General features: G+C 38.2%; 1 protein-coding gene across 5 annotated transcripts in view; it reads left to right on the forward strand.

Annotated features, from left to right (window-relative positions):
• Cask (calcium/calmodulin dependent serine protein kinase) overlaps positions 1-24,398 on the forward strand; it is a 337,083-nt gene that overhangs the window by 163,185 nt on the left and 149,500 nt on the right. For 4 of the 5 annotated variants that reach the window (XM_028776008.1, XM_028776009.1, XM_028776011.1 and 1 more), the window contains exons 4-5: positions 7,729-7,806; positions 12,790-12,862. In XM_028776008.1, coding sequence (XP_028631841.1) covers positions 7,729-7,806; positions 12,790-12,862 — 151 coding nt within the window. Of the gene's footprint in view, positions 1-5,321; positions 5,362-7,728; positions 7,807-12,789; positions 12,863-24,398 lie in introns of those variants that run through there. The other variant, XM_028776013.1, reaches the window with a different exon arrangement.

The raw sequence follows: 24,398 nt of genomic DNA on the forward strand, positions 1-24,398 counted from the left end.
TGTGTGTGTGTGTGTGTGTGTGTGTGTGTGTGTGTGTGTGTGTGTGTTTTACATGGATTGTCATCTTCTTACACTGGAAGATTAGAACTATGTCCCAGCTTATTAAAATGTAGTTCTAGAATATATTATTATACCAAGTTAGCCTAGAACTAGGAGCAATCCATCTCCATCTGCTTCTTGAATTTTGGGATTAAAGGTATATACCACCACACCTATGTCAATCCCTCAAATAAGTTTTGATACCTATTCTTTATTATTAATGTTAGAAATATCTTCTAATTATCAGTATGAGTTGTCTTGATTGATAAGTTACTGAGTATGCATTCCTCAATTAACACGTTTTACAAGGACCTTGTTAATGCTTCATTAATTTACTTCAACACAACTACATTGTAATCAGGAAATATACCCTGAATGCTTACTTTTGCTGAAATTTCTAGATTTATCTTCTATCTACATAATAATTAATAATAAGCTTTTAGTGGCTTCCTGTGCTACCAGCATGCTACACCAGAATGTACTCCATATCCAGTTTTCAAAACGCAGCTGTTTAGTGTCAACAAGGACCTTAGCCTTTAATAGACTCTTCAGAAATCTGCCAAACAAGAGTTCAGCCTCTCCTCTTAGATCTCCCAGGTAGAAAAACATCAGGACTTTGTCAATTCATAGTTCCACAACAGTGTCCTCCCACAGCTGCATCCTTTATAGAGCTCACTATCTGTATGCCCCCTCCTCCACCAAGGCAGAATTAGGTCTTCTTGTTCATGTCTTTGAGCTCTCATCCATTCCCTGTTCTCAATCCATAGTTTCCCACTTGCTGTGCTGCTTGTTCTTTGAAAATGTAAAATATTATTTTTCTAATTTCTAATAGGTTTTATACTTGTTTTTGTTATCTTTAGAAAAGATGCTGGTCAGAGAAATTTGTCCCTTATAACAGTGTTCCTTAAAGAATCATTTGCATACAAATGTCATTATGCCGTCTGTTATATGTTGGTCTGCTATGAGATAGGTACAGAAACTGAGTGTAAACATGTATAAATTGCTGTTGTACTTTGACATGGTGGCAGGATCATGATATATGATGCTGTGCTTTCAGCTCCAAATCATCCTTAGGCCAGATTGGCAGAATTGGGTGTGGCATATTCCCATCCCTCTCAATATATGTACAATCATACCTTGTATAATCATACCTTTTTTGCCAATCACCTATTTTGTTTGTTTGATACATTGACTTTGGGTCATTTTCCTAATTCTTGCTTCATAAAGAATTGTTTCTCCCTCTCACTTCACTCTCTCAGAGTGGCGACACCTAGGAGAATACAAGCTGTGCTTTTTGAACATTCCTCACAGCTGAGTAAACACCCAAAGATGGGAAACCAAAGAGAAGAGCAACAGAAGAGGCCTTCTCACTGTTTTTACAAGAATTGAATTGTCAAGTGATCTATCGAAGGACAAAAATCAATTTTGTGTAAAGTGTTCAAGGTTATTATAACAGGATTGTATATATTATGAATATGTATAAATTAAATTTTGATGAATAAGATTTGCATAAATACAAATATTTTTAGTTTTTAACTCTGTACCTAATGAAATTTAAAATCTGTGCATTCCTTTTAGTTAATATCAATTAATGTTGTAAATAATCAGATGGCCTTAATAATAGAAAGGTACTTTCATGGTCATTATTCTTTCAGAATAATTTTTTCCTAAAACATGCCATGTATTTTAAAAGTTACACCTGTGATTTTGTTGAGTGCTCCTGGTTATGAATCCTTGAATTTAAAAAAAGATAGAATGTTCAAAGACCTCATTTATTAATAACTGAAACATCAGAGCTAGGGATGTAGTTCGGTAGTAGAGTGCTTGCCTAGCATGTGTAAAGCCTTGAGTTCTATCCTCAGCACTACAGTCAAGAAGGGAGGGAGGGAAGAAGGGAGGGAGGGAGGGAAGGAGAGAGGGAAGGAGGAAGGGAGGGAGGGAGGGAGGGAGGGAGGGAGGGAGGGAGGGAGAGAGAGAGGGAGGGAGAGAAAAGGTAACTATCTATATAGAGATATAATACCTATTCATAAAACTGATAATTACTGTTTGGAATCAGTATGGAAAAAACTTAAAACTGTAATTTAGGGATGTGAAAAAAAGTAAAAGATACATCATTCAGAGATTAAAAATATTAGAAAGTATTAAGTTCTGGAAGTTAATTATAAATAATTTCATCTTAGCTAAAATATAAATATACTTTACAGTTACACAAAATTGTTTTAATTTTCAACTGAGGTAAAATGTTCTTAAAAATACTATGAATTTTTTATTTTTAAGTTATTTTATTTATTTACATTCCAGTTGTTGCCCCCCCCAGTCCCCTCTCCCACAGTTCCTCAGCCCATTCCTCCTCCCCCTCTTGCCTCTGCCAGGGTGCTCCCCCCACCAGGCCTCCCCTTTCCCTGGGGCCTCAAGTCTCTTGATGATTAGGCACATCTTCTCCCACTGAGGCCTGACAAGGCAGACATCTGCTATATATGTGCTGGGGGCCTTGGACCACCCCATGTATGCTCCTGGTTGGTGGCTTAGTCTTTGGGAGCTTCTGGGGGTCTGGGTTAGTTGAGTCTGCTGGTCTTCCTATGGGGTCACCCTCCCTTTCAGCATCTTCAATCCTTCCCCTGATTCAACCATAGGGGTCTCCAACTTCAGTTCATTGGTTGGGTGTAAGTATCTGCTTCTGTCTCAGTCAGCTGCTGGTAGGACCTCTCAGAGGACAGCCATCTGTCCTGTCTGTAAGCATATCACAGCATCAGTAATAGTGCCAGGCCTTGGTGTCCCATCATGAGATAGATCCCAAGTTGGGCTAGTCATTGGACCACCTTTCCTTCAGTTTCTTCTCCATTTTTTTTGTCCCTGCAGTTCTTTTAGACAGGAACAATTGGGTCAGAAATTTTGACTGTGGGTTGGTAACCCCGTATCTCCATTTGAGGCCCTGTCTGTCTACTGGAGTTGGACTCTTCGAGTTCCCTCTCCCCAGTGTTGGGCATTTCATCTAAGGTCCGTCCCTTTGAGTCCTGAGAGTCTCTCACCTCCCTGGTCTCTAATACATTCTAGAGGGTCCCCCCACCTCCCAAGGCTGCTTATTTCTATTTATTCTCTTGGCTTCTCTCCTGTCCCCTGCCCCATATCTGATCCTGTTCCCTCATTCCCCTCCCCCTCTCCTCTTCCATGTAGGTCCCTCCCTTCCTCCCTCCCTCCCTCCCTCGGCCTCTCATGATTATTTTCTTCCCCCTTCTAAGTGGGATTGAAGAATCCTCACTTGAGTCTTTCTGCTTGTTACACTTCTTACAGTCTCTGAGTTGTATTCTGTACTTTAAAGCTAATAATATCCATTTATCAGTGAGTACCTACCATGCATGTCCATTTGGGTCTGGGTTACCTTATTTACGATGATATTTTCTACATCCATTTGCCTAAGAATTTCATGAAGTCGTAGTTTTTAATAGCTCAGTAGTATTTCATTATGTAAATGAATCTCATTTTCTGTGTCTATTCTTTGGTTGAGGGACATCAGGGTTGCTTCCAGTTTCTGGCTGTTACAAATAAGGCTGCTATGAACATAGTGGAATACATGTCCTTGTGGTACAGTGGGGCGTCTTTTGGGTATATGCCCACAAGTTACAGTATAGCTGAGTCTTCAGGTAGAAAAATTGTATAATACTAGATACAAGAATAGACCAGTCAGTGGAAGGGAACAGAAACCAAAAGAAAAAAGTACCTATGCATACAGATTGCCACTGGAGACACTAGCATTTCAGATATGCCAAGAAAGAAACAGATTGATCCATTCCAATAACTATAGCACTGGTCAGTAAATAACTTCTAATTATGTCACAAGATGGTCCCCTACTTACAGTTTGACCTTGTATTTCTTTGCCACCTCCCCACCACCATCTTTTTTCCCCTCTCCTGCCCTGGATCCATCTCATAAGCCTTCCTTTAGCTCTCAAGACAGATTCAAATTTTTATTACTGTATTTTGCAACCCATTTGGCTTCCTCCTTCACCCAACTTTTTTTTGAATGGTACTTATCCTTAAACTTCAGTAAAAAGGGAAAATGCCTAAATAGAAGAAATCCCTCACTATGAGATTTTATTGTTTTTAGTCCTCATACATCAACTAACCTACTTAAAACTGTAGCCAGTTCTAAAAGGAACATTTTTCACTCCACAGTAAAAAGAAATAAAGAGAATACTCAGCTATTCTAGTAATCAAGAAAATATAAATTAAGGCAAGCCTAAATGACTGTTTTCCTCCTCTCTGGCAAAGATGAAAAGAGGAGTCATTGTGAGGGCACGGGAGAGGAAAGGGCACATTCATACACAGCAACAACAGTACAGTTGGTAATAGGTGTCTGGCAATATGGGTTGCAAAAGCATTATTGCAAATACCTTGACCTAGAAACTTCCACTCCAGAGTGTTCCTCTAGCACATGATCAGAATCATTCACAAACTATGTGAGCCTTTAGTACATGGGGGAATTAAAACAAAAACTCACAGTTTTTTCATAATAAACATTTTTGAAGAATTTGATTTCACACTGAAAAATGTCCAAGAAGTATGGCATGTAAAAGCCTTATATAAATATGGGAATGTTTCACTTGCATAAAGCCACACTGAGAACGAAATGATATAGGTAACTGTTCATTAAAGTTCTGTGTGCTCGGTCTTCTGCAGAGTATTGGATTAGAGGGTGTTGAAAATATAAACTGTTTTTTTAGGACTTTATACTCTTGGGATGTTGTAGACTGTGATGGTGTGCACTTGTTCTTTGCATACTCTGTGTGTGTGTGTGTGTGTGTGTGTGTGTGTGTGTGTGTGTGTGTGTTCCATGGGAAAATCAATGAACACAACCAGATAGATTTAAAGCAAGGAACACAGCCAGGCAAATTTGAGTCCTGTCCCTATCACTCTTTCTAATAACTAGATTTACTTTAGAATCAAAATGTTGGCTTTGGGCTGAGAGCAGCAGGCGAAGCCAAAGCAGGAGTCCTTCAGTCAGTAGCATGGGGAGGTGAGGAGCCGGCCACACCGGAGCTCTAGTGAAGAGCAGAAGGGAAGAAAGGAGACCAGACGCTGTGGTGATGACCATAGAAGAGAGCGTGCACCCAGGAGATAAAAGGAGCGGCAACAGGCTCAACAGAGCTCCAGAGCAACCATCTGGGCATCAAGACCATCTTTAGCAAGGGCTAACGTGCATATTGTTATCTAATAAAAAGAAGTCAGTTCATTTTCCGTCTCTGTAAACTGTCGTTTCAAGTCTTAAAGCACCGGTGTGCCACCAGCTTAAGTTTGCAGATATTTGCAGGGAATTTATTTAAGGTATAAGTGGTTTTGTTTTGGTTTTTGTTGTTGTTGCTGTTTTTTTGTTGGTAGTTGTTTCTTCTGCCTTGTACCAGATTTAAAATATGTAAGTAATTCTGTGATTTTGTTGTTGTCTTGAAACACCATTAAAACAGTGACAGAATCTTGAATGATTATCAATTCAAATTTGTTATTTTAAGATTTGAATTTGCTTGAAGCAAAATGTAATCACTGTTGAAATTGACTAGGGCGAATAAAACACTGGATATTGATCAGCATTTCCTTAAGACTTTAAAAGAGTATGATATTTATAAGTGGATATTCTGTTATTTGTCTATGTTGGCATACAAGATCACTCTAAACTTAACAGCTGTGAAAATAAGAATTCTGACATGGGTCTCACTAGGATAATAACAAAGGCATGAGTAGAATTGTCTTCCTTCTGAAAATCTATGTTGCCCAGTCTTGATGTCTGACCCCCTTTTCTAACAAAAAGGACTCCCATGTGTCCATGTCCTGGAGTGGATCTGACACTAACTCTGCATCCTCCTTTACTTGGTAAGGACTCTTGTGAGGATAGCAGGTCCCTCTGAGGGGCCCAGAATCATCCCCACATTGAGATCAACTGATTATCAACCTTAATTTTATCTGCACCTGTAACTGTAACATATTCATGGCTTCGAGGGGTTAAAAACATATATCCTTGGGAGGCAGAGAGAGTGTTAGTCTACCTCCCTCCCACAGTAGCCTTTCTGGTTGACATTACAAGGTTTTTCTTCAATACATTTGAGGTAATACATTTATATTACAAAGAAATAATGTAAAGTAGATATATTGTATTTAGAGGTATATGCTGGGAGTAGGTTTCCTCTTTGAGACAGGGTCTTACCATCACTATGTAGCCCTTGCTAGCCTGAAACTCACTATGTAGACCAAGGCAATATATAAAGTGTTTTATTTTTTAACTTAGCTATAGATGTTGCCATATGTTCTGAAGGATTGATAAAAAAGAAAACTATGGAGATTTTTAATACATTTTTAGATAATAAGCAACTAAAAAAAATGTTGGCTTTATGGGATGCTTAGCTATAAGTATGAAAAGAGACGTGACAGACTACTTCCTGTGAAATCTTCTAATACCAGTGTGTAAGTGCCTTGACTTTACATTCCAGGAGTTTTTGTGTTACCTGCAATAATTATTTTAAAACTGACCTAGTGAATTTCAAAATATTTTATAAGCCTTAAATCATTATGAAAATTTTTACTTTTAATATTTGAATGATTTTTTTTGGTTTTTCCAGACAGGGTTTCTCTGTGTAGCCCTGGCTGTCCTGGGACTCACTCTGTACTCACTCAAACTCAGAAATCTACCTGCCTCTGCCTCCCAAGTGCTGGGATTAAAGGCGTGCGCCACCACTGCCAGGCTTTTTTTTGTTTGTTTGTTTTTGTTTTGGGGTCTCTCTGTGCTTGGACTTAGGGAGTTTTCTTTATAGATGCGAATAGAACGAAAACTTGGATTAATGTAGGTTTAAATATGAAAAGTGGTATATGCAGAAGCATATGCCAGGAAAAGAAAAAGAAAATGACACATTAAAAAAGTACTAACAGAAAGGAGGCCTGCTCTTTTCTGTAAAGGAAATCGAAGGGGAGTGGACTAGGGAGATGGCAGGGGTAGGGTGGCTAGGAGGGGTGTAGGGAGGGAGGGAAAACTGTTGTTGGGAATGTATTGTATGAAAGAAGAATCTATTTTCAATAAAAATAAAACAACAGTAAGATCAGTCTATGTACAGTTTGATTTTCTTAAAAGGTCATTGGGCAAATTAGGTCAAAGTGATCTAACCTACCAGGTAAGAAATTAGAACTAATTTATATTTTAGGGCAAGGTAGTAACAGGCTATTACCAACATATCAGTGTGAGACTATGTCTGCAGTAATTGATTTGAGTAATGGAAGGTAAAATAAATAAATTCTGTGCTGACTTACTATTGTTTCCTTTCACAGCATATAACTTAAATTTCCCATTTATTGATATGAACTATTACAAAATGTTATAAAAAGCTTTGTATTCTTAAAATATATTATCTCACATGCAGAATTTGGAGATTTAATTCAAAAATTGTTCCTTTCACCTTTAGAGTTGCTCCCTTGTGAGACTTATTACTGTGTTATTTATGTTATTTGATACGCCCATTGGCTTAATCGCTCTCAAAGTTTTCTTTTTCTGTAGATTCTCAACAGCTGGTTTACAATTTGTATGTTTTTCATTGAAAGACGGGAGGTTTAAATAATGTACTCAGTAGTCAGCTCCCAACAATGGTATGTTCACTTGGAATATTGTCTTGGAAGGTTCTCTTTACTAATATTCTTTTTCACATTTCTCTGCAGTATGGATGGAGCAGATCTGTGTTTTGAAATCGTAAAGCGAGCTGATGCTGGTTTTGTATACAGTGAAGCTGTAGCCAGGTATGTAACTGCATCTAATCCCCAGAAGTAAAGTGGAAGTAAAAGAAGGAAATGACCAAGAAATCACAGGAAGTAGCCAGCTCTTCTGTCTGCAAGCACATTGCTAGTATCTCTGCAGATGACATAGTTGCTTCAGTATCTCTGCAGATGACATAGTTGCTTCAGTATGTGTGGTAGAAACTGGACAGTAGATGGAAATGTGTAATGAATGGCAAACACTGGGTCTATTAACATGACTCTGGGTTTGCACACAAATGCTTCTATTTTACTGATTTCTGATACTTTTCTACAAAGAGGGGTCTGTTAGCCCAGGAATTAAGCTTGAGGGTTTTAGTTGACGCTCAGCCTCGGCAGATTATGTCGTATTAGTTCTTCACTTTGCTTTTTTGAGAAATCAGATTATTGTGTAACCAGTTAATCTAAGAAAAGCACAAAAGAGTAAGAGGAGCACAAATAAAAGCACCATTTTCCTGCTGAATATATTGCTTCAGGCCAGTATGTGGTCTCTCAACCAAACGATGACTGTTACACTAAGTGAAGCAGTACTCATAAAGACCAAATGATACAAAAGAGAAGTAAATATGAAAATTATAGTAGCCATGAATGCATTCATTACTCCACTAACTTACAGACATAAAGCAGTACAGCTTTCTGCCTTTGATTGTATTCAGTAACAGCATAATTATGCACTGGCAGGTTACCAGTTTGATACATGAGATGCAGCATCCCTCCTTCCCTCAGTCACTGGCCACAATATGGTGAAGGGCTTAGACTCACAAACCTATAATGATCTATTAAAATGTTTTGTCATTTGAAAAACAGTTACCTCAAGTGATTACAACTTTCCTATCATTCCTTTTATAACTATACCATCCTAGGACATAGTTAGAAACAACCAACTACCTTAATACAACTTCTAGCCCCGTGTGGATTGGCTGAGGATAAAAGGCTCCAGTGTCAAGGATGAAGTGGATGTAACTGTTGCACAGAATAAGAATAGCCTCAGTATGGGATAGCTGCGTTTTTAGATATACTCCTGGAGCTGGGAAAAAGAAGCAAATGAAAGCTTCATATGTTAACTGCACTATTCACTTGTATCACTGACATGCGGCAGAACAAAGGCTAAGCATCCTCTATCATGCCTTCTAAAGCATGGTTTTAAGCTTATATTCCAATTTTTAAATTGTCATTCTTGATGGTGCTTCCATAGTAAAAAGCATGCTCTAATATTCCAAACTGTCAGTATTATCTGGATTTTTCTTGTGACATTGTTGTGAAACAACTTATCAAAGTAAATTGCATTCAGACTTTTGCATACACACATTTCTTAAAGAATTCAAAGAAACTTTTGTATATTTTCTTATCACCAAGCACTGACCTGGACCTAGTACCTCTTACATGCTGATCAGGTACTCTACCCTATACTCTCTTTTGTACAGTTATTAAAAACAACAGAAGGTAAGAAAGATCAAAATTTCAGAATTTTCATTCTTCGAACCTTTTCTCAATGAAGGGAAGTGATTTGTTGTTGTTGTTGTTGTTGTTGTTGTTGTTGTTGTTTTCGTTTTTGAAAAACAGTAACATTGTTCCAGTTTTTGGTGACTTTTCTTAGTTTTCCTTTAACTTCAATGCTACCTCTATGATTGGTCTGGGTCTCAGCATAGACATGATCGGGTGATGTCATGAGTGAATTGCCTTCTTGGCTTTCGCAATCTTGAGACGTACCAAAAAGGTAGATGTTTGTGTATATATCAGGATGAAAGCTTATTGACTTTTTAAAAACTCACTTATAGTTGCTGTTAAAATGATTTTATGAAAGGAATTTGTCCAAATGGACTGGGACCAGTAAGTGACATTATTCAGAGAGCAGTTTGGACACACTTTATTGAAGTCTCTCCTTTCTAACAGTGGAAATGGAAGCAGGGAGACTCAGGTACCATTCATTATTAGCTGTGTTCCCTCTTACACCAGATCGATAACTCTTAGTGGAGGGGAGTGTTTTGCCAGGTAACTTTGAACTTTTCCTTTCTGCTCTCCAGTTCTATGATTTTCTGTTAGGAAATTTAGCTTGTGTGGGTATTCTAGTGGGTGCAACTGCAAGACTTGGAGACTTAACCAAATGACTAAAGCTGGTTTGTTTCAAGAAGAGTAGCAAAACATGGCCCAAAGCACAGAACTGCATAATTCTTAGTTAATATAGTATAACACAGCCCAGGTAATGATAGTCCCTGTTCTTTCCTTTGTGGAATAAGCTAACAAGGTTATCAACTCCAACTCTTAAAATCAGAGTAGTATCTTCACTAGTACCAAGATTTCCTAGTGACGTGAAGTTTGGAGACAACCAAAAGGCCCATCTGAAGCCCTGGACTATTAAGGGCTCCCCGCATCACTTCTTCCCACAGTAACTAACTAGCAATACACCTCTGGTCTGGAACAAATTCTCTACTTAGCAGCTAGTGGGATTCCACACATTTCAGGGAGCATTTTAATTTGAAACATCTTTTTTTCATACCTGACAATGTTGGTTGGCTTACATTTGCATTCTCCCTGAAGCTGCCCATGCCTCAAAGATCCCTAGTTCGACTTACCATAGATAAATTTAGCCAGGTACATTTCAGAGATACAATCTCTTCTGCCCAGCAAATGTTTAGAGGTTTTAACCCATTTTTGACGACAGGAGGAAGCTGAGCCATCTCTCTCTACCATCCCAAAACACCTCCTTCTAGAGAAAGTAAATGGACTATTGGACAGTTGTTTCTTTGTACCGAATTATCTCTTTGTTTTTCCTCATTCTTCAGGAAGATAGAAGTAAATGTATGCACTTCTGAGGCTTTCTGAAAAAATGAACTGTGGTTATTCATGAGATGACTGATATGACATAAGATTCTGCTGTGTTTTCATATTTGAATCAAATAATAAAGTACCCCATTTTCTAGTGGCTGAGAATTAAACCTAGAGCTTTGTGCTTATTAAACAAATCCTCTGTCACTGAGCTTCATTCAGCCAAATAATGAAGTACAAGGATAGTCACATTTTCAAATACTCAGCCACTGAGCTTTCTTTGGGTTTTTAAGACTAGAAAATGGGAAGTTTCTTTTCGCTGAAGATAATTTAGGTGGCTACCTCAGTACTATGTAGCCAAAATAGTCCACTCTGTAGGTACATGTCCACTTTGCATAATTTAACCCTCCATTTTGACATCTGGATTGAAATTTGAGACTTTGACTGTGCTTAATAATAACATTATAATAATAGTGACTTCACTGCAGGTTTCAAACCATCGTGACATTTGTTATCAGCCATTTCAGGTGATCACAGTTCCTCCAAGATCTACTTTGAATGACTAAAAGTCTCCAACACTAAATTAAGTCTCCCTGATTTAAACAAAACTTAATTATAGGCTACATTGGCCCAGACAAAAAGCCCTTACGTGTCCGTTCTCAGCAAAGCATCACAGTAAGAACTGCTTAGGGCCCGGGTATGAGAAGATATCTGTACAGAAAAAAGGGCTGCTTTGCTTTAAGTTTGGAAGTTATTCTCCTCTACCTCTTAGTTTTAAGAGAAACTTGTAATCTATTATAATACATAAAATAATCTATATGTTGACTAGACCTATATTTGTATGAGCATGTTAGACAGTAGTGTACCAAAGGGGAAACTTGATAGAAATCTTTCAGTTATTTTGTCTAAAGTCATAAACACATTTGTAACGTCTTCTATGAGTGCTCTAATTTAAACTGTTTTGTTTTAGTGTAAGAAATAAACTGTCTAAAAGTACAACCAAGTTTAATAAACACTATACAATAAAATGTTGAAATAGAGCATTTCTGTACTATGGCTGCTTGAGATGAAAAGAGAGTGCATGGGCTGGAGAGATGGCTCAGTGGTTAAGAGCAGGAACTGTTCTTTCAGAGGTTCTGAGTTCAAGTCCCAGCAACCACATGGTGGCTCACAACCATCTGTAATGAGATCCAATAGCCTCTTCTGGTGTGTCTGAAGACAGCGACAGTATACTCATATAAATAAAATCTTTTTAAAAAAAAAAAAGAAAGAAAAGAGAGGGCATCTTGCCTTAGTTTGACTTCCCAGTTTTGTACTTTATTATGGTATCAAAAAGATGTGCAGTCAGTAGAAACTACACTTACACGTTTTGCTGGGGTAGTAATACATACGCATAGCTATATTGTGTATAGCTATGATGTGGCTAATGCTAGTGTCTTGAGAATGCCTAAAGCAGGTAAAGTTTAAACTCTAACGTTCAGTAACAGGTTAGGGATGTATTTGATGCACTTTCAACTTACCATATTTTCAGCTTCAGATGTGTCCACCCAGATTTAAACCCATAACAGAAAGAAGGCATTTATACTCCTGTCATAATCTGTTGCTAGTTGACTCTGTTAGAACTTTTAAGAAACATTAATTCCTTCTTTTGTACTTTTCCTGTACCCAATGGAAGCCTCTGCAGACCGCAGCTGTTGAGCAATAATTTTGCTTTGTTCAAGAGTACCCTCAAATAAAGCCTGATTACGTTGCAAAGAGAAATCACATTTGTATGGGTTCTGTAGATTCTTCTCATGGCCAAATGGAAACCAAGCAGAAAGCTGGTTTGAGTGACAGACAAGGCCACAACTCCTCTAGTCAAAATCATTCCAGTAGTTTTGAACAGTTTCTTTCATAGCAATCTGGTTTAGCTAAATAGAGTTAACCAACTTTTTTTAATATTTTAGGCTTGCCCCTTTATTGTGTATAGCAATGCTGTTTATTAAATTATGTGAAATTCTTTTGACTTGTCTCAGAACATTCTCTTTCTTGAAAAAGCATATAAGTTTGGCAACAATTTTAAGTATCACTGTCTTATCTATTCAAATGAAAGATATTTGTGGCTAGCTAATATAAAGGTGGGAGTTATGAAGCCGGGATGCTGTATATTAATTTTGACAATGGGAGTTTCTTACAGTTTTAGATTTCTCTTGTATTTTACAGCCACTACATGAGACAGATACTGGAAGCTCTGCGCTACTGCCATGATAATAACATAATTCATAGGGATGTGAAGGTAAGTATTTCTCCTCACCAACTTTAATGTTTCTGAAGGGAAAGTAGTCAATAATAAAAATAACCAGATTTTTTTTAATATAGAGAGCATCTTAAACTTTATTTGCAAATAAGAATTCATTTAACTGCTTTATATTCAGAGAGTCATTGTACTAATTTTTAACAGGAACACTGTAATTTCAGTTTCCTTAGGTTTTTTTCCCTAAAATATGCGTGCAAGCTAATGTTTTTCCTCTTTTGCCATCAGAGAAAAAGAATCACAAAGCCAATTGAAAGGGAAACAAAACTATTTTTTTAAAAAGCAACCATATGCTTAAATTTATCATTTGTTTTTCTGTAACTTCTTCACCCAGGTTTCTGTCTTTCAAGTAAAGCTGAAGTATTATAAACTGACAGAAATAAGAGACAAATATAGTACCAAAGTAACAGACACCCCTAACCAAGAAGCATTTCTCACCAAGTGAGAAAGTTGCCTTGGAATGAGAATTGTCTCCGTGGTCTTTGCCTACTCACCACTACTTTACAGCATCATTGCTATTGGCAAAGTAGTAAAATCCAATGTCAAAAAAGATAGGAATTATGAAAGAAGCCAGTTCATTCCAGTAAGTTACCTCCTGACTTCTTACACACATAGTAATCAACATAAAATAATTAAAAATAATGCCTAAGGCTAGAGGAGACTTAGTGTAGCTTAGGAATTAAATTAAAGAAAATAGAACCAATGGGGTTAAAAAATCCTCTCACCAAAAGTAGATATTAAAATAAAAATATTTTTAAATGAAAATAGAATCAAAATTCTGGTAGTACAAACTAGCCTAAGTAGTTTGATACACGGGGGACTCAGTCAACTGTCACTGTACTTCCACAAGTGGATGTCATTTTAACATTTCATGTTAAAGTGGCACGTGGATGTAAACTGTATAAAGGACAACTACTATATTTTGATAGCACTCAAGTAGTTACCTTATATCCTATAGATAAAACATAGTTTACTTTAATAACTGTCTGCATATTGCAGGGACTCTATGTGTGGTGGTTTGCTGCACAGTCCTTGACAGTTTCTTTTTTTAATGTCTTGCTTAAAGCCTTGACCCTACAGTGTTCACAGCACTCTGACTGCCATCCAGTGTGCACCTTATTCTGTGAGCACTAAGTTGTTAGAGTACAAGACTCCAAGGTAACTAAACCACCCTTGAACTACAGTGATATCAAAATAGTATTGTTCTGATTAAGTCTTTCTTTGCTTGAAATCCATTGTAATGTCTTAAATAGAGGCATGACTATAGCCAGAAGATTCCTGGGACCTTTAAAGATTTTCCCATTAATCACAATGCTGGTGTCATAAGTATCTTTCTTTTTCTGTTTGTTTGGCCTACTATTAAAATGATAGTAAACTCTTTGTGATGTCATTTCCAACTCATATTTCTAACAATGGCTTCATGGAGTCTGCTCAGTTAGACATATGGTATCTTGGGAGCAAGATTTTCTTGTAATCGCAGATCCCTCGTGAAAGCTTATTATGTCCTCTTTGGAGAAGATGTACTCCTTTATCCTCAAGAGTCTTTTTATGCCAGCAGTAAATACATAAGGCTGGTATGCTTGGAACACCATAGTCAAGAGTAGTCTTGAGCCAGGACTAAGAGTTCTGGGGCTGTGGCATTAGGGACTTGGGCCAAGGAGGAAGTAAGTGATGAAAGAAGTGCTGAATATGAGAGCATCCCACTACTCTTCCCTCTCCACTCCTACTGCTGCCCAAGCCCACCCTCCTCCTTCTCTTTGGTGCTGTCATGCAGCTAGTTTTTAAACATAGCAGGAACTCATGATTCCAAATACAATCCACTTTGTACTCTTAAAATATCAGTGAGATTGTTGTTCTTTCTTCCTGTTCCATCCTTTTATTGAATTAATGAGAAGTCACAGTCCCTGTTCATCGGTGACAAAAATACAGAAGCAGGTCATAAAGGAGCCCAGTGGGCTTTCCCACTCATGCCTAGCACCTGCCAAGGTGTTTAACTGCCAGAGATTCTCTGAAGTCTGTAGCCCTGGCATATGTTTTCATGCTTAGCAGTGTTGATCCTGGTATATCTAACCTTCAGTATACAGAGGTGGTATATCTTCCTTCTAGACATATTTTTAAAGGCCTTACTCTTTGGTATATTTTAAATAGTTAAAGAAATTAGGTTAGTAGTGGAAATTATTGTAGCTAAAACCTGAGGACTTTCATGAGCATTTCTAAAACTGTCTAATTAATTGTAATGATAGCAAATGAAAATCACTGTGAAATGAACAAAGGTTTCTATTACTGCAAATTAGTTCTACAATATCTTATTGTTCATTCTTTTCAAATACAGAGATCTGACATTGGAACTCTCGTGAAAACTTGACACTAAACAACCCAATAAATGCATAATGCTTTTATTTTTAAAAATCTTTAGTTACACATAGAGAGTAAGAATTGTAGAAAGCTGTCTTAATATTCTATTGCTCTGATGAAACACTATGAGCAAGGGAACACATAAGAGAAAGCACTTAATTGGAGACTTGCTTACAGTTTCAAAAGGTTAGTTCATGTGTATCATGGTTGGAAGCAGTCAGGTTCTGAGAGCTTTAGCAGTAGCTGAGAGCTTTGCATCCTGATTCTTAGATACCAAGCAGAGAGAGAAACTGAGACTGGCATGGGATTTTGAAATCTCAAGGCCCACCCCCCAGTGATATACCTCCTCCAAAAAGGCCACACCTCCTAATCCTTCCCAAACAGTTCACCAGCTGGTGACCAAACATTCAAACATATGAGTAGTAGAGTGTGTGTGTGTGTATGTGTGTGTGTGTGTGTAGGGAGGGGGTGGTCTCACATAAAGCAGCACAAGAGGGAATAGAGGAAAAAAATGTCAATGGAGTGTTATAATGTGTGGTTCTTTCAATGAATACAAGGAAGTGGATATATACGGAGTAAAATTTTCTCCATATATACATATAAGACAAGTATTTTACTCTATAAAATACATTCAGGAAAAAATGATAATCTGAAAGCTTAAAATTTGTAGAATAGATTGCTAGTTTATGTAATGCAATTGTGTATAAAACTGTTTGCTCAACAATTTTATTTTGTGTGAGTTCTGTTCCTGACAGAAATTTTGTCAATATTATAGAACAAATTATGATTATGTATAATAACTATAGTAAAAGTCAGATTTTGATTGGCCATGGTATTTGATATAACAGCAAGCCCAACCAAATAATTCACAAAAATAGTTATATTTGGTTTCATATTCTAGTTTAGTGTCTGTTTATGTAGTTCACAAATATTTGATTGCCTACTTAACACAGAGCATGAGCTCTAAAAGTATCAGGAGAGAGACTAAGTGACATCTTTATCACATACTGCTGGAGTCTGACCATGTGTCAACACTAAGTGACTTTAAACAACAGCTAGCATCCTTTGCTCCCTGTTGTCGGTTAGAGCCAGATAGGAACTGCTGACCTCTGTTACTCAGACTGTTGGCCAGAGCCATGGGGCCAGCTGCACATCAGCTCAAGTGACAGAAACTAGAGAGCTGCTAAGCCTTTTTTCCCTCTGTCTTAATTGACACTTCCCCCGACTCTTTTTATGTGGCTCCATGCCCAGAAGGACAGTGGCTCAGGGTCTTCATAGAAATGGAAGTTAGCAAGCCTGTAGGTCTCAGTTATGGTTTCATGTTGGACCTTTTGCATTTGATTGGTTGTATCAGTTTTTAAAAGTGGAATTAGTCTGAGTTCCAGCGAAAGAAACGTGATCTTTTTTGTTTGTTTTTCTTGGTTTTGTTTTTGTTTGAGGGGTTGGTTTTTGATGTTTGCCCCAGCTGGTCCTGAACTTTCTGTATAGCTGAGGTTGACCTCCTAACTCTACCAACCCAAGTGTTGATATTATAGAAATGTGACCCCCCACCCCACCATGTCTGGTCAACTGCAACATTTTTTTTAAAGTGCTACAAGTCTACAAGGGTAAAAGAAGTTTTTGGGTGTGATCTCTATAGAGAGCCGAACAAATTGTTACAGAGGGTGGTGGTAAGTATCATTACAAGACAGAATCAGAGGGTTTCCTGTAGGAATGAGGAGGTAGAGTTGTATGAGGACAGGGAGACATTTCACATAGAACAAACTGTGTGCAAGGGCCTAAAAGTAGTTTTATTTTGGGTTATGTTAAATTAGTTTCTTTTTCTGAAGAATTACCATGTAATTTTTAGGAAGCATTTAGAAACCTGCTGAAAAAGGAAATAGAGAAGTAATTCTCAGACTGCAAATCAAGAAATCACCAGACAAAAGCACCGTATTTCAATTGTCGGTGAGATTCAACAGAGGGCTTACATTAATGTTGATAGCCTTTATACTCTGGTACCATTATGTTGAAGGTACCTGAAATATGGGCATTTTGCGTGAGTGAATTCAATATTCCATTTACTAAATTGGCATTGTTGAATTTTTCAAGTGCCTACTGTGTGGCAGGCACTGTCCTAGGATCTGGAGCTACACCAGTGAACAAGACAGTCACAGCCCTAGTAGAGCTAACAGGGAGACAGACTAGTCATTGTGAAAAAAGAAGTAAACTGGTATCTGTGGACATATATGTATTCCACAGAGACCAAAGGAGAACCTTTAGGAACCAATTCTCTCTTTATACCCTGAAGATCCCAGAGCTTGATTTCAGGTTGCCAGACTTAGTGGATGGCACATTTACTTATTGAGCTATCTTATGGGACTGGACTTAAAAAATCTTGATATAGTCTGGTTGGTACTGTACTCTGTATCTGATGATTTGAGAGTATTTCTCTTATATTTGCTTACTTATTTTGGAGAAGTGTAGACATTTATTTGTTGATCGAGTACATTGTTGCCATGGTTTTTAAGATGCATTTTGCTCTGGTGTCTCATTTAAGAAGTCATTGAAGGACTGCAGATGTCGAGTGGGCCAGCAGGATGCTTGCTAAGCATGTATGGTGCCCTGTGTTCTCTAACGCATATAAGAAAAGAATATGAATAAAACTCAAAGAAATAAATTCTGCCTAAAATAATAAAAAAAAAAAAGAAAGAAACTGAGAGGCACTGGGGAGGCAGAGGAAGGTGGATCTCTGATTCTGAGGCCAGCCTGGTCTACAGTGAGTTCTAGGATGGCCAGGACTACACAGAGAAACCCTGTCTCAGAGAGAGGGAGGAGGGAGGGGGAGAAAAATAGAGATGGGAGGGACACAGAAAGAGCGAGGAAATGTCGAAGGGGCTGCAGGCTTAAATAAAATTGGCAAAGCAGGCACATTGAGTTGAGGTGGCATGCCACCCAAGCAAAGAAACTAAAAGGAATATGCTGAGCCAGTACCTAAGAGTAAAGAAAAGCCAACATACTAGTCCTGAGACAAGAACACAGGTAGCCTATTTGAGAAGCAGCATAGAAGCCACTATGGCCCAGGCTGAGTGATCAAAACTCAGAATGAGTTAATAGAGAGTGGAGATAATTGAAATCAACTCAGAGCAGAGTAGCTGACAAAGAAAGGGAGGGGGAGGGAGGGAGAGAGAGAGAGAGAGAGAGAGAGAGAGAGAGAGAGAGAGAGAGAGATGTATTTTTGTATTGTAGCTGTATTTTGAAGGTTGTGTCAACAGAATTTCCAAATACTACTCTAGTGAGATTTCCATGCTTACGTATACAGCTGAAGCCATTCCATGCTTGTTTTAGTGGATGATCCTGCTTGCCAGTCATTGTCAGGACATCCATATATTCAGAAATCCCCCAACTGCACCCCTCACATATAATACTAATATATTTCACATGACTAATGATTTAAATTTTCACTTGTTTTATTATGTTAATCTTTGTTTACTTCCTGTTAGTTAGTGAAGAAAATAGAAGAGCATGACAATACTTAACTTTCATGAGGGAAATTTCAGTGGAACTTGTCTTATTGCACTAACAGTCAATTAGCTTTGGAGAAGCAGTTTCTCAAGAAATTGCACATTTTAAAATGGTGAGTCTTAACTTTCGGGGACCTTGGCCCTCCACTTTCACTGAAGTCTAACAAGGTCACCCTCAATTCCCTATACAGGTGCGTGAGTCCCTCCCTTTGTGCTCTCTGGCTGGTGGTTTAGACTTTGGGAGTTCTGGTTGAAACTTTTGATACTCCTTCTAGAAAGGACCAACGCATTCATACTTTGGTCTTCCTTCTTCTATGTGAGTTTTATGTGGTCTATATGTAGATTCTTAGAAATTGTGAGCTTTTGGGCTAATATCCACTTATCAGTGAGTGCATACCATGTATGTTCTTTTGAGATTGGGTCATCTCACTCAAGATGATATTTTCCAGCTCCATCCATTTGCCTAGGAATTTTGTGAACTGATTGTTTTTAATAGCTGAGTAGTACTCCATTGTATAAATGTACCACATTTTCTGCATCCATTCTTCTGTTGAAGGGCATCTGGGTTCTTTCCAACTTCTGGCTATTATAAATAAGGCTGCTATGAACATGGTGGAGCATGTGTCCCTGTTGTATGTTGAAACTTCTTTTGGGTATATGCCCAGGAGTGGTATAGCTGGGTCCCCAGGTAACACTATGTTCAATTTTCTGAGATACAGCCAGACTGCCTTCCATAGTGGTTGTACCAGTTTACAATCCCACCAAGAGTAGAGGAGTGTTCCTCTTTCTCCACATCCTCACCAACATGTGCTGTCACCTGTGTCTCACATCAGTGTTTTGGGGTTATGAACTTGTCTAAGACCCCCCCATAATTAGACATCCAAATTCAAAATTCACATAGTTGGGATTGATCATAAGACGCCTTCTCTAACTAAACAGAGAAGGGGGAGATGCCAGAAGCCAGGACCCTCGCCCTTACCCTCACTCCCTACCTTTCCCCACCTGCACAATGTCCCCTGAAGCTTGGCAACTGCAAGATCCTGCTTAGCAACTGCAGATAGACTCAAAGCAGTGTACCATATCTTCTGAAGAATAGCAGATAGATCATAATTCAAGGCAGTGTACCGTATAGACCATGACATGTTTCAAGGCACAGGCCAAGAAGATTTTGTACTTTTCCACCACCTGGCCCCTCTTACCCCCTCCCCTTGTAAAACATGCTATAAAAAAGCATTTCATGTTCAAAAAAAAAGAAATTAAAAAAATAAAAAAAATAAATTATTTTAAAAAAATGGTGAGTCTTTGCAGTTTAGGGAGCCATGTCATGATGATATAGGATGTCCCAGCAGTCTACTAGTGACATTGCGGTTTGACAATTGGTTGTGGGGAGCTGTCTAAGATATTTTAATATGCTTGTGCCGTACCCTGGCCTTTGCCTAGTAAATGCCAGGAGCATCTCCAGCTTTCCAAGTTGTGGCAACCAAAAATGTCTCCTGAGGAGCCCTTGGGGCTGCTTGGCAAGAATCTGACATGGACCAAGGACAAGGAAATGGGCTGCTTGGCAGGAATCTGACATTAGCCAAGGACAAGGAAGTAGGCTTCAGGCAGGAATCTGACATTAGGCTAGAACAAAGAAGTAATTTCAGGCAGGAATCTAAATCTTAGGCTACAACAAAGAAGTAATTTCAGGCAGGAATCTAAATCCTAGGCTAGAACAAAGAAGTAAGCTTCAGACGTGAAAATGACTTTGGGCTAGGACAGGGAAGTAGGTTCAGATATTTTGGTTATCCTGGTAAGTCCTTAGAAACAGTGATCATGGGAGTGATCATGGAACTTTGTTTATTGCCTTGCTTGTTCTTAACTATTTGTGTTTATTGTCTTGCTTGTTCGTTGACTATTTGCATCTATTGTATTGCTAGTCCCTCAACCTAGAACTGACCTTAATACTTACATGTAATTAAAATGGTATAAAAGCAAAAAGGAGGAGGGGGGATGGGATAGAGGGGGGTTCTAGGGAGGGGAAAGGGGGAAAGGGGATGACATCTGAAATGTAAATAAATAAAATATCCAATAAAAATACTATAATTTTTTAAAATGTCTCCTGAGGCATAAAATTGCTCCCAGGTATTGCCCACTGTTGTAATAGTATATTGTGTTTTACCTCCTTGTAGGCATTAATTGGGGCATGTGTATTCTTTTTTTTTCATCCATTTTCTTCACTTTCTTTATCTTGTGAAAAGTTGAGGAAACTTCCATTATGATAAGGTGATTCTCTCCCCTTGTCCTCTCACCCCTGTTTGAGAGTTCAGTTTTTAGTTCTCAAAACTGCTAGAGTCAAGTGCATATCCACTCAGTCTTAGACCTGGGGTTTCTGGGTATGCTTCTTCAGTGGTCTCCTTTGCAGCCCGTGTCAGTCTGACTGCTCTCTTTGTTCTCCTTCCCCCCACCAACCCCCACTAAGGAAGGGCCTGCCTTTCTTATGAATGCATACTCCACAGTTACAGTAAACAATGGTGGCCGCAGGAGTGTGCATTTCATGAACTAGTCCTTCCTCTTATGCTCCCTCACTGGCATTTCTTTCATAGCAGCTACCACAACTCCAAAAGCCCCTGTGTTGTAAAGAATTGCTTCTCATCAAAACCAACTCACTTCTAATTCTTTTTTTAATTGAAAACATTTTTCATACAATATATTCTGATTATGGTTTTTCCTCCCCATACTCCCAGTTCTTCCCCACTTCCCCTCCCATCCAGACCCACTCCCTTCTGTCTTTATTATAAACAGCACACTGATAATTAGTACTTTGGCATTATTCTTAAGGTTCTTGAGCATCTTGAGCACATTTTGTTTGATTATAGACTCTTAATCATTGGACTCTGAAAATTTTCCACAAATTTTTAAAGGATGAATATTTCTTTTGCTTATTAGAAATAATAGCTCCTTCCAATACTCCTCATCGGAGCCCAGGGAAGCATGTGTCATATAACCAGACAGGTTTTCCCATCAGTTAAAAAAACCTTTCTGTCTCTAGTAACTTTTGAAATGATATCAAAGGAGGTAGCAGGTACCAGATGGCAATCCCCAGCTTTACGCTACACTACCGAAATGCTCAGCAAACGCTTTGTGGTTTGCCTGCAGGCTTTCCTTTCACCTACTTATTCATCACAGCTCCCACCCTGACAGGCTGTAAGACCAGAAAGTCCTGACCAAATCAGAACCAAGGATCATCTTCCTCTCCTACCCAGGGAAGACAGACTTGCTTCAGATTAAATAGTGCATCTTAAATTTTGTTTGCCCAGTCTTAATGGTTTGAATTCCTGGTTTATAATTTCACAGTTGCCGTAAGGAAAGTGTGCATGAGGAAGGAAGAAATGTATATGGGTATTTTGCTTGTATGCATGTCTGTGTCCTTGGAGGGCATTAGATTCTCTGGAACTAAAATTATGGACAGTTGTGAGGCAAAGTGTGAGTGCTGGGAATCAAACCCAGGTCCTCTGAAGGGCAATCAGTACTCTTAACAGATGAGCCATTTCTCCAGCCCTGTAAAGTAATTTTTGAATGATTTTTAAACGTTTATATATATTTTAAATTCGGTGCAATGAGTTAATATGATACGGTTTCCATGAAAATTCTGATCATTTAAGTTCTTCTTAGTCTAATCAGTTTGGGGTCTAAAACTCACGTAAGGATAATTTGTTGTAACTTTGGAGAACTCTGGGCATTTCAGACAGCCTCCTAATGGAGTTAGATGGAGTTATTCTGTGCTTTGCCACTACATTAGACAGCTCAGTTTTCAGCCTGTACAGGTCACCGGGAATTTCCAGTTATCCTTTGTCTCTGCATGTTACTGGACCAAAAACTTAATTGATCTTATGAAAGAATGGGTACTCAGACTGAGGAGATAGGTACAGACTGGGTAGAAGTACTTGACACTACCAAGTAAAAAGGTAGGCTTGGTGACACCTACTTGTATTCCCAGTGCTGGGGAGACAGGCACATCCCCAGCACTTACTAGCCAGTCAGCCTTGCATAATGTGCAAGCCCCAGGTCCCAGTGAAACACCCTTTCTCTCTCAAAATCAACATGGATGGCTCCCGAAGATAAGAACTAAAGTAACTTCTAGTCTTTACACCCAAGCACATGTTCCAACATATGCACCTGCACACATACGCACGTACATATGCAAACAGATACACAGAAGAATAGATATACACTGTAAGTACCTGAAGCCAGAATATGTTCCAACTTCAGGTATTTTTATCTCTCAGTTAGGGAATGAGTTAAAAAGATCAAGGCATTTTTCAGTATTGGATTTTGATGAGAACTACACAAAATGTCTACTAATTTTGAGCACATGGCTCTTAGAGAATCTGCTCCATGAATTGCTTCTACACTTCTTGTTCAGGAACAAAGCCTGCTATGAAATTAAAGATCTGTAGACTCACATGAACTTAATGTAGACTTCTCTTTGAATACCAAAATGATCACCGTGTGGAGGAAAGAAGAATGAGCCTTTGAGCAGTTCCTAACAACCTGCCGAGTTGTGCACAAAGGCTGATTTTACTCAGCTGTTTCATTTGTTTCCATTCAAGAACAGAATGCAAGTAGAAAAGGAAGATGGGGCTTATGATCATTTGGAGAACACATTTTTTTTATTTTTTTAATCATAATGTATACAATACAGAATAGAATCACTCTTTCTTACTGGCAAAATTACATAAAAGAAATTATCACTTAGAAATGATTGCTTCTTAAATATTCTTAAATACCAGAGAAATTGGGATAACCACTTAACTTCATGTCTGTGTTTTTTTCATCAGTAAGTACATTAACATGCTTTGTGGTTGTGATGATTAAAATTATAATCATGAAACATATACACAGAGGGTCTAGCACATAGCAAGTGCTGACTAGCTGGTAGCTCACAATAGGAACATTATCTGATTTAATAATAATTATATTAATTAGGTCATATTTTCTGTTCCACAATTAAAGAAACTAGTATGTAAAGAGAGTGAGTAATTTGCCCAAGATTCTCTAGCTAAATAAGAGATGGAGCTAATATTGAACCCAGAGAGTTCAATATTATACATGATTATACTTCTTTATACTTCATTTGTTTAGTTTACAAAAAGTAATTAAACATAACTATATGGCAGGCACTGTCATTATTGATAACACTGTTATTTATATTGGAAATATATGAAAATAGGATATAGATGGGCATGTAATTGCATGTGTATTGTTTTTTATGTTGATAAGTATCCAAATGTTTGTAAGTGAAATCTATGTATTAAATATTAGAATCATTAGCCGGGCGGTGGTGGCACACGCCTTTAGTCCCAGCACTTGGGAGGCAGAGGCAGGTGGATTTCTGAGTTCGAGGCCAGCCTGGTCTACAGAGTAAGTTCCAGGACAGCCAGGGCTACAAAGAGAAACCCTGTCTCGAAAACAAAAAACAAAACAAAACAAAAATATTAGAATCATTGAATATTGCCTTTCCCAGTAAAATGAGCCAAATAATACCAAATTGACTTCACACTGCCTTATTCATTCAATTAGATGAGATTTAAATAAAGACTTTTCTTACTGGTTGACTTTTCCAGTACTTACATGTTTCTAATTATTTTTTCAAGTTACCAACAAAATCAAATCTGAGC

The sequence above is a fragment of the Grammomys surdaster genome, unplaced genomic scaffold (assembly GCF_004785775.1).
Source record: "Grammomys surdaster isolate TR1022 unplaced genomic scaffold, NIH_TR_1.0 263, whole genome shotgun sequence".
Classification (NCBI taxonomy): domain Eukaryota; kingdom Metazoa; phylum Chordata; class Mammalia; order Rodentia; family Muridae; genus Grammomys; species Grammomys surdaster.